The 13001-nt window shown below is 44.6% G+C and overlaps 1 protein-coding gene across 1 annotated transcript in view; it reads left to right on the top strand.

Moving 5' to 3' along the window:
* The window catches only part of LOC103732972 (mas-related G-protein coupled receptor member A-like), a 27481-nt gene extending 21884 nt beyond the window's left edge, over positions 1-5597 (top strand). The window contains exon 2 of the mRNA XM_029562876.1: positions 4430-5597. Within this exon, the coding sequence (XP_029418736.1) occupies positions 4430-5435 (1006 nt within the window). The 3' untranslated portion in view covers positions 5436-5597. The remainder of the gene's footprint in view (positions 1-4429) is intronic.
* Positions 5598-13001: the final 7404 nt, after the last annotated feature.

The raw sequence follows: 13001 nt of genomic DNA, 5'->3' as shown, positions 1-13001 counted from the left end.
ATTAAGGCCTGTTTCCTACTGTTCTTCTCTTTCAGGTTATTTCTTTTCCTTTACCTCCAACATTTTTAAAGGAAATTCACTACATCATACTGATAAGTTGAAAACAGACATAAGTTTACTTGTCAGAGCTAATAATAAAATATACTACTAAGGATGAAAAGAAAGGGATTTCAGGCATTTCAACCTATACAGGCCTCTGTTATTTGGGGGAAATGAAATATGAGCATGAATACATAACTACTATGATTTTCAATGCTTTAAAGGGGTCAACGGGCCACAGTGAACATTGAAACACTGCAATACATTTTATTCTCTAGTTGCACAGCCCCACAGGGCAAGCTCATATTGCTTGACATTGCTACCTAGACTTGCACTTGTCAATCAAAGTCTCCAGAACACCAATTACTTCCAAAGAGGGAGCTGGACAAGACAAGAGGCTGAATGAGTGAAAATGGAACCAAGGCCATAAAGCTCTTGATGAGGGTCAGACTTCACAGATCTTGTCTCTGAGTTGCCTACAGTCACTTAATGGGAAATTGCAGGTTCCGGCATCTTATCTTACTATGCTTTTCTTGTTCACCAGCTTTCACTCCAGTTCCTGTAGGCTTTTCAAGAGGGTCATCTGGAATCATTCATCCCCACAAAGAACCCTCCCAGCCGTCCCAAGTAAACTCTCCACCCCTACGCAGAAAATACAGGAAAGAGCCAGATGTGCTGCATGAACTGATTCAGTCCCGAAGTCAGTTATGGTTCTTACTCTGAGTTTCCCTGTATTTCCACCTTGGAATGCTCCCCAAAGGGATTCACAGAGTTTCTTTGGCAGGAAACCTCAAGTTTATTTCTGTAAATGGTGCTGGCAACCCTAATTTTTCAGTTTCCAAATGGGGTTTACCAGAGAGCTTTTTCCCTTCTGATCCATCTCTCCGCATCCTCCTCCTGGTTCCCCTACTAAAATCTGCTTTCATGGAAAGAATGCTGGCTCCCACGTTTACTTAAAGATGTAGGCACTGAATCCCTGAAATGAGCTGCTATAAACTCAGGCTTCATTGCTAGGCTTCTTTTTCAAAATTATGTCTCTGATAGGTCCAGAGGAGGCAGCAGATGAACCAAACTGTAATAGCTGAGGAATATTTCAGGAAGGGACTGTTTTCAAAGTTCTGCTAGATTAAAGGGAGTTGATAGTACACTGTGAAACACCCTAGGCAAGCAATAATGAAACACTGTTTCTGTCCTTACACTATATAAAGGGGCAAGAGAAGGTGCTGGTGCCAGAGAGAAAGCCACCCCAGCTGCAGCTGCAGCAGGGGAAGAGGATGAGCAGACAAGAGACGCACTGCCCACACACAGCCGGTGGGGAAACCACCTCCTTGTTCAGGAGAGTTTAAGTTGGCAGCTCTAACACAGTGCAATTACAAAGACTTCAAAAAGTGTTTTAGACCTGAGCTGGATGCTCCACAGCATTGGATGCCAGGACTCCTTCCAAATTCCTGCTCTCCAGTCCCTTGAAAGGAGCCTCATCCTTGGGATCCATACATGGCTCCTGACCTCAGGATTCCACCCTGGTGACAAGGGAAGAGAAAGGGGGACTTAGTTCCTCCTATTGGCCTCATGACCCAAGGGCTGATCACCTCTACTTACCACCCCTTGATGAGCACCTGGTCATGTGCTGTTAGCACATCATGAAAAAGTGGGAAATAGGATCATTTTCTGATTTAAATCTATTTAGAATGATTGACAGACAGAGAATGGATACTTAGCTAGGAACTTCTATAGCCCCTGACTGCCCCACAGATTCTGTGCTCTCAAAATATTGAAACGCTTTTAAAGTTCCTCAGAAACAGTAACTGATGTCAGAGAGCACGAGGTGGGGGAGCTTGCACAGGGCTTCCAGAGACCACAGACAGGTATTGGAATGGCTTTGTATGGTTTGAGCTCAAGAAAATTCCTTTGCCTGATTAAGTCTTAGTTTTTTCCAGTGCTAAGTGAGAGCACTGCAACAGATGATCTTTAGAAAACCTAAGGTACATTAGTGAACAAACCAAGTATGACGTGTTCCTTACGGGACTCTTAACTTGATGGGGAAAAAAAAGTGCCTCACACCTTAAAGAAAAAGTTCAAACTTCTAAGTTTCCTAAGTAGAAATAACAGATTTACTGTCTTTCTCTTACTACTTTTTCCAGTCAATCAGGACCATAGTAACTCATGTCTCTAAGGAGTGCATGGGGGTGCTATGCATTTCTGCATCCTGTCTACATCCCAGGATCTACAACCCGACCCACTGGATCCTGAAATCATGGCGGCCTCCATGAGGCAGAAGAAAGCTTCTGGATTCTGGCTTCCCCTAGCTGTCCTCCACCCAACTGCTATTTTGTTCCCCATGTGGTTTCTTTTCCTTTCTCTTTCTGAAGTTTGCTTAATCTGGTTGTTTCTTTTTGTTAGATTGTGTGTGTGTGTGTGTGTGTGTGTGTGTGTGTGTGTGTGTGTGTGTGTATGTACGTGCACGCATGCAGGTGCCTGTGGAGGCCAGAAGAGGATTTCAGATCACCTGGAACTGAAGTTACAGATGGTTGTGAGCCACCTAACATGGGTACTGGGAACCAAACTCCCGTCCTCTGCAAGAGCAGCAAGTGCTCTTAACTGCTGAGCCATCTGCCAAGCCCCTCTAGTTTGTTTCTTAATCCACAATAGTGATTGTCATCTTGACTCTAACTTGGACATTACTCCTATTTTTTCTCTCATCCACATGTAATCAATACACAGTGGTGATTCTAAAGGGCTGGTCAAGGAGGAGGGGATGGGGGAACTTGAGACAACATAGGTGATATGTACATTGTGGGAGACTAGGAACTAATCACTCGTGGTGTTTGTGTTCTAGTTCCATCCTCTGTAAGAAGAGGGAACTAATTCTTACCTCATAGGCTAGTCATACTATTCAAAGGGACAATGACTGATAAACCTCCAGTTGCTGTTCATTATGCACTCCGGAGCTGATCTTCTTTCTCTAGTTGAAATGTACATGAGCTGGCGCAGTGGTTAAGAGCACTGGCTGCCCCTGCAGAGAAATGGAGTTCGGTTCCCAGAACCCACACTGGGCAGCTCACAACCACCTGTGACTCCAGCTCCAGGAGACCCAGTACCCTCTCCCAGTCTCAGCAGATACATACACGTACATGCACATACTACCAGACAGGCTCACACATACATACACATATATAAAAATAAATATTAAAGAAAAAAGAAAGAAATCTACATAAGCAACTCTGTATTCCAAGCCCTTCATATTTCATACAACTCCTCACAGACTCCTCACAGAAAAGCTTTGATCAGCAAATCAAACTCTCCTCAAATCTTCTGGAACAAAAATGGGAGCTTATGTTATACACACCAAGGAACACCATTTAATGGTCATTCAGAGATGCTCCCATACACATATCTATTTTTGCTGTGGCTCTTGGGCCTGGTCATCACATATTGTTTTCACCTCAATATTATTGAGCAGTTCAGCTTGAACACAAACCACACTCCCCAGGGTGTGTATCAAATGATTCTACAGGGTCACCAAAGCCATAAGGAGTCTTCACTTTGAAAGGCACAACAGCGGTCAAGTTCAGTTATTAGAAGATGCATAAGCAATTTGTCTAAATAGATCCAAAGCTGGGCAGACACACACACACACACACACACACACACACACACACACACACACACAAATACAGATTATCTCTCATTATACGTGCATGTTCTAAAGCATTTTCTTTATTTTCATCCAACCAAAATCACCGCTGCTTTCATGTAAACTCTTCATTCATGCATCCGTCTATTGCATAAATATGAGTATACAGCGTGCATCACACGGAGCTAGACTCCAGAATACAAACGGAGCTTCTGCCCTCAATGGCTGACCCTTGGGGGCCTGGTCTAGCTCACTAGACCCAGCCACCTTTATACCTGTCCTAACCAGAGCTTATATTTCCTCATGGCCTAAAACAGGATCTTTTCCCCCACCGTAAATGGAACCCTCTTAGTTATGAGAGTGTCATGATCTCTGTGCTGTTTTGTACCTGAGAGAACATTTCTGACCCAAGACTGGAGGTGCCTGGTTCCTTAACCAAAGTGTGGTGATGCAGGGCTTACTACATATTCCCATGTCAATAGAGGGTCTGGGCAGTGGGGTGATTCCAGGCTTTATAGGAACTGAAATGGGTTTGCAACCAAGTTCTAGGACTCCCTAACCTCTGCAAGCCCGCATGACCTCACCTATAACACGAGAAGGGAAATTCCCACATGATGTGAGCCTGGCAGATGATCATGCAAAGTACATGGTAGACGTATGACAATCTCAAAATAAAACTATTTTGTACAGCCAACATATGCTAACAAAAATGTCTTTTAAAAAAGAAGTAGGTCTCACATCTTTGTGTCCCCACAGCACCAGTGGAGGGTTTCTGAGCGTAAACACCTCAGCCTCGGGACTGGAGGTCACAACAACAAATCCAATGGACAAGACCATCCCTGGAAGCTTCAACAGCAGGACCCTGATCCCAAACGTGGCGATCGTCCTCTTCGGGCTGGTTGGGCTTACGGGAAACGCCGTTGTGTTCTGGCTCCTGGGCTTCCGCTTGCGCAGGAACGCCTTCTCGGTCTACATCCTGAACCTGGCCTTGGCTGACTTTCTCTTCCTCCTGTGTCACGAGATAGACTCGGTGCTGCTGCTCTTCAGGTTTTCCTACCCCAACATTATCTTCCTCCCCTGCTTCAACACTGTGATGATGTTTCCCTACATCGCGGGCCTGAGCATGCTCAGCACCATTAGCACGGAGCGCTGCCTCTCCGTGGTGTGCCCCATCTGGTACCGCATCCACCGCCCCAAGCACACCTCGGCTGTCGTGTGCGCCCTGATTTGGGTCGTGTCTGGGCTGATCAGCATCCTCAACAGGTTTTACTGCGGCTTCTTGGATACCAAATATGAGGGTGAGAAGCAGTGTCTGGCATCCAATTTTTTCACTGCCGCATGCCTGATTTTCTTGTTCGTGGTCCTCTTCCTGTCCAGCCTGGCCCTGCTGGCCAGGTTATTTTGTGGAGCTGGACGGATGAAGCTCACCAGGTTGTATGCAACCATTCTGCTCACCGTGCTGGTCTTCCTGCTCTGCGGCCTGCCTTTTGGCATCCACTGGTTCCTGTTAATCTGGATTAAGATTGATTACGGCGTCTTTGCCTATGGTCTCTATCTGGGATCACTTGTCCTGACTGCTGTCAACAGCTGTGCCAACCCCATCATTTACTTCTTCGTCGGCTCCTTCAGACATCAGCTGAAGCACCAGACCCTCAGGTCGGTTCTGCAGAGGGCTCTGCAGGACACCCCCGAGGGGGATGAAAATGGAAGCAGCGTCCCTCAGGAGACTGTGGATATGTCGAGCAGCAGAGTAGAGCCCTGAGGAAGAGCCTGGACCCCAGATGTGGCTTTGGAGCGAGCACTGCCTGCCACGCTTGACAGCCGTCCACTCTTCTCTCACACTAGTGACCTGAAATGCCCCGGTGATTCACCACCGTCTTCAACAGATTGCATTCACCTGGGTTCTCTTCTTTCCTCAGTAAAAGCATTAATCTGAAAGTACACTGTCTCTATCCTTCTTGACATCATCAATAAAATTCTCACTAACTTCTCTGATTCTTTCTTATTAAATGATACTTCTTTACAATTTTTGTTGCAACGGAAATAGCCTCTGTCAACAATCAGCACTCTCTTGTGTGTGCCTGACAGTGGAGAAAAAGATCCCCCACGTGTGGAAGGTGTGGAAGCTACACCTTCCACAAATGCTTCACACTGATGAGATCACAATACTCATCATGCTAAGCCCTCAGTCTACTCTCTGATTTGAAACTAACACACAGCTCACACAAGCATTTTTCTTTTTTATTTATTTTTATTTTATGTCTGTGAGTGTATCGCCTGCATGGATGTGAGTGCACCCGAGTCGTGCAATGCCGTGGAGGTCAGAAGAGGGCCTCGGATTCCCCTGGAACTGGAGTTAAGGACAGTTCGTAGCCACCATATGGGTGCTGGGAATCGAACCCAGGTCTTCTGCAAGAGCAGTCAGTGCTCTTAACCACTGAGCCATCTCTCCAGTCCCACACAAGCATTTTTCAAGGGGAGTCCCCTGCAGGTGCTGAGGCCAGACATCGTGTTACAACACAGGTTCCCACAATATGATCCAGAAGAGGAGGACCTGGCCTCCAGCCAATCACCCAAGCAGCCAGAAATCTTGAGATACTGAGGTGTGGCTGACACTGTGAATTCAAGATGAGGGTGACCACCAACCTAGGGCCAGCCAGGCTCTACTCTCAAGCTGGCTCCATGGCCACCTTGAATCATGTTTATAACCATAATGGGATTATGGTTTTACTGGTCTGATCTTATGTCATAAGAAATCTGGAATTTTTTCAGAATAAGACTGTGGGATTTGACTTTACTGTAGTCATGGCCTGAATATAAGTACCATACCATTAAAACCCGGAAGTTCATCCTCTACACCGTAACTATAAACAGAAAGAGCACGTGCTCTTTGTACCTGTTTGGACAAGCTGCTGTGATGTTCTTTCTGTATGTTGAGATGGTGTGAGTCAGGCACTAATACTGTCTGTTCACCAGCTGTTGCCTGTAGACACAGATGTGATTTTGTTCCTTGTCTCAGGAGCTCACAGTAGTGTGGAAGAAGAGCTCTCCATACATACACCCATCACATTGGTACAGCTGACTCTGAATCCTTACAGAATACAACAGAGATGTGGACAGGAGGAGATTATCTCATCAGGACCTGTGTAATTGTGGTGAGTAAATCAGAGAGGGTTTCTTGAAATACTTAAAGTTTAAACTGATAATCCTACACTTTTTAACAACCACACAAAATTTTTATGGTAGGCAGGTTTAGATAAATAGAGCCTAGAGAGAAAAAAAATGGGGCCGGGGGCAACTCACTGTAGGATTGTTAATAAAAATGCCAAGGTTCTTTGAGAGATGGTCAGCGAGACACACAAAAATGCTTTCAGTTTTTTACCAGGTATTTGGTCTTGGTTGTAAGAAGGGTCATAAGGCTGAAGTATATGATCAGTGAGTACCGTCCACAATGGCCTGAGGTGACGGGTATTGGCATAAGTTTGCAAAAACAGTTGGAGTCAGCTCCAAAATACTGTCAAATCAGAGCGAGCCAGGTCAGCCCCAGACTAGCCAAAAGGCAGCATCCTTTTCTACTAAACCTTCTCCCAGGGATATCTCTACCCCTCCCTGTTCAGAAGCTGTTGGTTAAGAGACATAGGAATAGAAGAAGGGGAAGTTCGGGAGATAAGGGGGAAAGAGAGAAGCACTTGTCTGGTGAAGCCTTTTAGCTGCCCAAATACCAAGTATAGAGCAGGGGAAATTGTTCCATCTTCAAAGTAGATCACTCTTTTATTCCTAATGTAACTCTCTATTGTAAATAGTTTCTTGGATGATAGCTCAAGGCAGACGAAATCCCAGCATGGAGAAGGAAGCGGGGCAAGGCGCCCCAGCCGTAGCTGAGGAACTATTGTCAACCGACTGCTGGGAGAGGGGGAGTCCATCTCCCGTAAGAGTCTGGCCCCTGGTCAGTCAAGCAGGCTCCAGTAGATGGCTACACACTCATGAGTATATGGGCAGCACAAACTAGACTTTAAAAAAAAAAAAAAGGACACAGTGTTGAACAGGTAGTGTGGGGGTTGACCTGAAAGGAGTTATGGAAACAAGTGAGCAAATATGATCAAAACGTACTGTATGAATTCTCAAAGAACCAATGAAATAAAGAGTTGATAAGGGGCTGGAGAGATGGCTCAGTGGTTAAGAGCACTGGCTGTTCTTGCAGAGGACCAGGTTCGATTCCCAGCACCCACATGGCAGCTAACGACCATCCATAATTCAAGTTCCAGGGACTCTGAGGCCCTCTTCTGACCTCCTCAGGCACTGTACAACATGGGTACACTTACATGCAAGCAATGCACTCATACACATTAAATAAAATAGTTTTTAAAGAGTTGATCAGGAGTTATAACAAACCTCTTATAAAAAGGGGTTCACCTACAGCTCTTTGGATATACAGTATCTATAGTTTGGGGTTTTTTTTTAGTTTTACAGTGCAGGGCCTTGCATGTGTAAAGTAGTCACTCTGCCACTGAGCAATACCCCCAGCCTTATACTGGCTCAACAGTGAGGTTAAACTCTTCTTACAACATCCTGCTATACTTGACAGGATGTCACAGATCAATGTCAGAAGTTGTGAAGAGTACAATGGGACATACGCAGGTTTGACAAAGCTTATAGAGCCATCTATACATTTTTATTTGTTCCTTTTGAGAACTATCAGAAAAAATACATCAAAGTTTTAGCATTATTAATTATAGTGGAGGTATGTGATTGTAAATGATATTTCTTCTAGCCTAGATGCCTGGTTTACAAACCTCTTTCCCAGATATCAATACCCTCATTCTCAGTGACTGATGCTCTCAGTGGTCCATTCAATAAATGGATCCTTCAGTTATTTTTTAACACTTTATTCTTAATTATTTATAGACATTTTAAAGGTTTTAAAATAGTACAATTTCTATATACCCACTATCCAGCCCATGCCCATAGCAATATATTACAAAAATATATCAAAACCAGGAGATTGACACCAGTAAAACAAAATTACCTACACTACAGATTTCATTTGGATTCTGTCATCTTTTGCACACACTCATTTGTGAAGCTGGAGTTTTACATTTGTGTGCAATTCTATGACATTTTATTCAGTGTACAGATTCATGAAAGCACCAACACTTTCAAAATGTGGAACTCTTTCTTTGCTGTAAAAGAGGTCTGTTGGTTATCCCCCTTTGTACTCACACCACCCACTCCGTCCCACTTCCCAAACCCCAGAGCCACTGGTCTGGCCCGTTTCTCTCTCTCTCTCTCTCTCTCTCTCTCTCTCTCTCTCTCTCTCTCTCTCTCTCTCCATGTGCATGCACAGGTCAACCCTCAGGTACCTTCCACCCTTGTCTGGAACAGGGTGCCCCACTGACCTGGAACTTCACTGCATAGATCAAGCTAGCTGACCGGTAAGCTCCAAGAATTCTCCTGTCTCCGTTCTCACAGACATGGGATAAGAGGCACTTACCACTGAACCCTGCTTTTGACAAGGTGTAGTAGCTACCTGTCACATTGCTGCAACAAAATACCTGACCAAGGCAACTAAGGGAGAAAGGATCTATTTTGGCTCACAGTTCAAAGTAAAGGCCACGATGGCAGGGAAGGCATGGCATCAGGAGTGTGAGGCTGCTGGTCACATTGTGACTTCAGTCAGGAAACAAAGAAATGAATGTTCCATGTTTAGCTCACGTTCTCCTTTTCATTCAGTCCAGGACCCCAGCCCATGGATTGGTACCCACATTCAGGATGGGTCTTCCCACCTCAACTAACATAATATAGATAATCCATTCCCAAAGGCTACCTGCCCTTCTGTGAAATAGTCCTTCACAGGCATGTCCAGAGGCCTGTCTCCTAGGTGGTTCTAGATCCTGTCAGATTGACAATAATTATTAACATCACACGTGGGTTCTGGGGATCCAAATCAGATCCTCATGCTTGCAAGGCAAGGGCTTCACCAACTGAGCCATCTTCCCAGCCCCATCTCTATATTTTGCCATTTCAAAAACTGTTATATGAATAGCACCAAACACTAACTTTGGGGGGGTATATTTTTCCTCTCAGCATAATGCCCTTGAGAGCCATCCAAGATATAGTATGTATCAATACTTTGTTGCTGTGTGTTTCAGGTATAAAGTGGGATTCTGCTTTAAGAATGCATAACCTTTGTTTCACAGATCCCAAGTGAAAGATATTTGAATTCTTTCCAGGTTCACTATTATAAACAAAGATGAGTGAAACGTGTTTGTACAGATTTTTAAGTGAACACTGTCTTCTGTTCCCTGGGATGTGTGCCAGGTGTGGAATGCTGGAGGAATAAGAAATGATATTTAATTCTTCAGAAAATGCAAAGGAATCTGCCATGGTGATGAACCATGCTAGTTTCCACTGGTGGTGTATAAGAGGTCTAGCTTTTCGAGATCCTTGCCAGCATTTGAAACTAAGAGTACTCTGGCCATTGTAGGAGGGATACAGTGGTCTCATCAGGTTCTTAGGAGCGTCTCTCCATGGTTTGTAAATGCTATCTTCCTCACATGTTGTCACGTGGACCTTTATCTGTGATTCTTGACCCTAATCTCATCTTCTTTTATTGTATCTCTCAGTTTATTCATTCACAATTCCATGGGGAGATAGCGACTCTCGATACCATTCATACTGAATAAGGCCCACTCTAATAGCTTCATCTTAATTAGCTCTTTAAGAGCTCCATCTCCAACTAGCCATAGTCTGAGAGGATGGGGACTGAGACTTCTACATTTAACTACTAGAGGGACACAATTCAGCCCATAACAAGGTCTTTATTATGTATGTGCTGGATTAATCCACTGAAAACATTTTCTGAATATTTTAAATAGGATTTTTATTAGTCAAATTTTTGTTACTTGACACAGCCTCTTTATGAAATAAAGAGGTTAATTTAATTCATAGTTTTGGAAGCTGAAAGTTTAAATGTCATCTAGGATCAGGGATGAGTCCCATGGTGGATGATGGGTATAAACATGAAGGAAGGATCATCTCTCCAGTCAAGAAGCACCAACAAGCACCATGGCACATGCCTTTAATCCCAGCACTTGGGAGGCAGAGGCAGGTGGATCTCTGTGAGATCGAGGCCAGTCTGTCTACATAGTGAGTTCCAGGCCAGCTGGGGCTACAGGGAGATCCTGTCTCAAAAAGGAAAAAAAAGAAACACCAAGAGATGGTTAGGGTCAGGCTTGTTCCTTTTAAAAATACCATCTCACAAGAACTCCAGAAGTCACGTGAGAATGAGCTTCCCACTAGGCTGTACTTCTTAAATGTTCCACAGAGCCTACCACTCTGCTACTACCACTCTGGGGGCCAGATGACAGTCACATGAGCTCCTGGGGTAGAGGAACACAGCATCCAAACCTTGGCATTCTGCCAAGGTTTACATCCATCTCAGCTTCTAACACAAATTACACTTTTCAGAAAAGCATGACAAGTCACCTAATATTGTTGTAACATGAAGAGCAAGTCACAGGAGTTAAGATTTACATTTTTTATTTATTTATTTTATGTGCATGAGTGTTATGCTTGCATGTGTATAAGTGCACCCATGTCATGCAGTGCCTATGGAGGACAGAAGAGGCCATCGGATCCCCTGGAAATGGAGTTACAGACAGTTGTTAGCCACCATGTGGGTGCTGGGATTTGAACCTGGGTCTTCTGCAAGAACAGCCAGTGCTCTTAACCTCTGAACCATCTCTTCAGCCCTGAAAGATTTAAATTTTAATTTCATGCTAAGTGAAAATAAATTAATTCCAAATTTCCTGAAGTAGAAGGAAGAAAAGAAAATGTGTTAGAGCCGGGCGTGGTGGCCCATGCCTTTAACCCCAACACTCAGGAGGCAGAGGCAGGTGGATCTCTGTGAGACTGAGGCCAGCCTGGTCTACATAGCAAGCTCCAGGCCAGCTGGGGCCACAGGGAGACCCTGTCTCAAAAAGACCAAAAAAGAAAGGAAGGAAGAAAAATGTTTCTGTGTGCTGAAACTTATAAATAAATAAATGAATGAATAAATGAATAAATAAAAAATAAATAAATAAATAAAAAGTTTGCCATTCAGAGCTAATAAATGTATAATAAGACTGTAACAGCAGGCGTGGTGGCACACGCCTTTGGTCCCAGGCAGAAGCAGGTGGATCTCTGTTGAGTTCAAGGCCAGCCTAGTCTACATAGTGAGTTCCAGGCCAGCTGAGTCTACAGGGGACCCTGTCTCGAAAAGACCAAAAAAAAAAAAAAAAGAACCTAACAGTAGCAGTATAGCAAGTGGTGATCTCTGAGGCATGGAATTTAGGAAGATCACCAATCTCTGTTCATTACCGTGTCATTTGAAGCATAAGTCTACACATGAATGCATTAGGCCAAGACAAGGCAGACCTTTATGTGGTAAGCCTTAAGTGGCCCAATTCTTTACTCATTAGTCATACATCCCCATAGTGCAAACTTACACTGCTTGATATTGCCACCGAAGACTGGGACTGGCAATTAAAAGAAAGAACAGAAATTACTTTCCGGAAGGAGAGCCAAAGGGACAGGCTGCTGTGTGAGTAGAAATAAGACAGATGCCCAGAAACGTCTGTGAAGGAGCCTGTCTCCAAGGACCCTGGTCTCTGATTCATTCCCATTCCCTGTACAGGAAACTGCATGAGCCATCCAGAATCTTGACAAACTCCACCTGGTTTCCAGCTTTTCCTCTAGGTCCTGGAGGTGTCTCATAATTTAGCAAACAGGGAAGCAGCCCCTGCTGTCAGTCTGAGAAAGGATCTTCCCCTTCAGCAAGGGTCACCTCTTCAGCTCTGGACAGGAGGAAGGAAGAAAGGTAAGGATGTATTCTAAGACCGTCAGGTGTCCTGTTGTGATACCGCTCTGAGTTCACTCCTGGTTTTCTACCGCAGGGTGCTTATGCAGGGAGTATGATGCTTCCTCCAGGGGAAAGGCAGGGATTCGCCTTCTGAACACTAGGTGTTAGCAGCACCTTCTCTGAGAGGGCTAACCAGTCCTTATTCAGTTCCCTCTCTTGTCCCCTTTATTCAAGTCTGCCGTCACGGAGAAATTGCTATTACACTCTTCAAGAAGCAAGGCGAGGGGCTGGAGAGATGGCTCAGTGGTTAAGAGCACTGGCTGCTCTTGCCGAGGACCTGGGTTCGGTTCCCAGCACCCACATGGCAGCTAAAAACCAGTTCCAGGGTATCTGACACCTTCTGACCTCCCAGGCATTGTAGGACACGTGTACACTTACAAGCGTGCAGGCAATACACATACACATAAAATGAAAATAAATAAAAAATAA

The sequence above is a fragment of the Nannospalax galili genome, unplaced genomic scaffold (assembly GCF_000622305.1).
Source record: "Nannospalax galili isolate Female #2095 unplaced genomic scaffold, S.galili_v1.0 scaffold615, whole genome shotgun sequence".
NCBI classification, from domain to species: Eukaryota; Metazoa; Chordata; class Mammalia; order Rodentia; family Spalacidae; genus Nannospalax; species Nannospalax galili.
The sequence above is the reverse complement of the archived record's forward strand: the minus strand, read 5'-3'. Positions and strand labels throughout refer to the sequence as shown.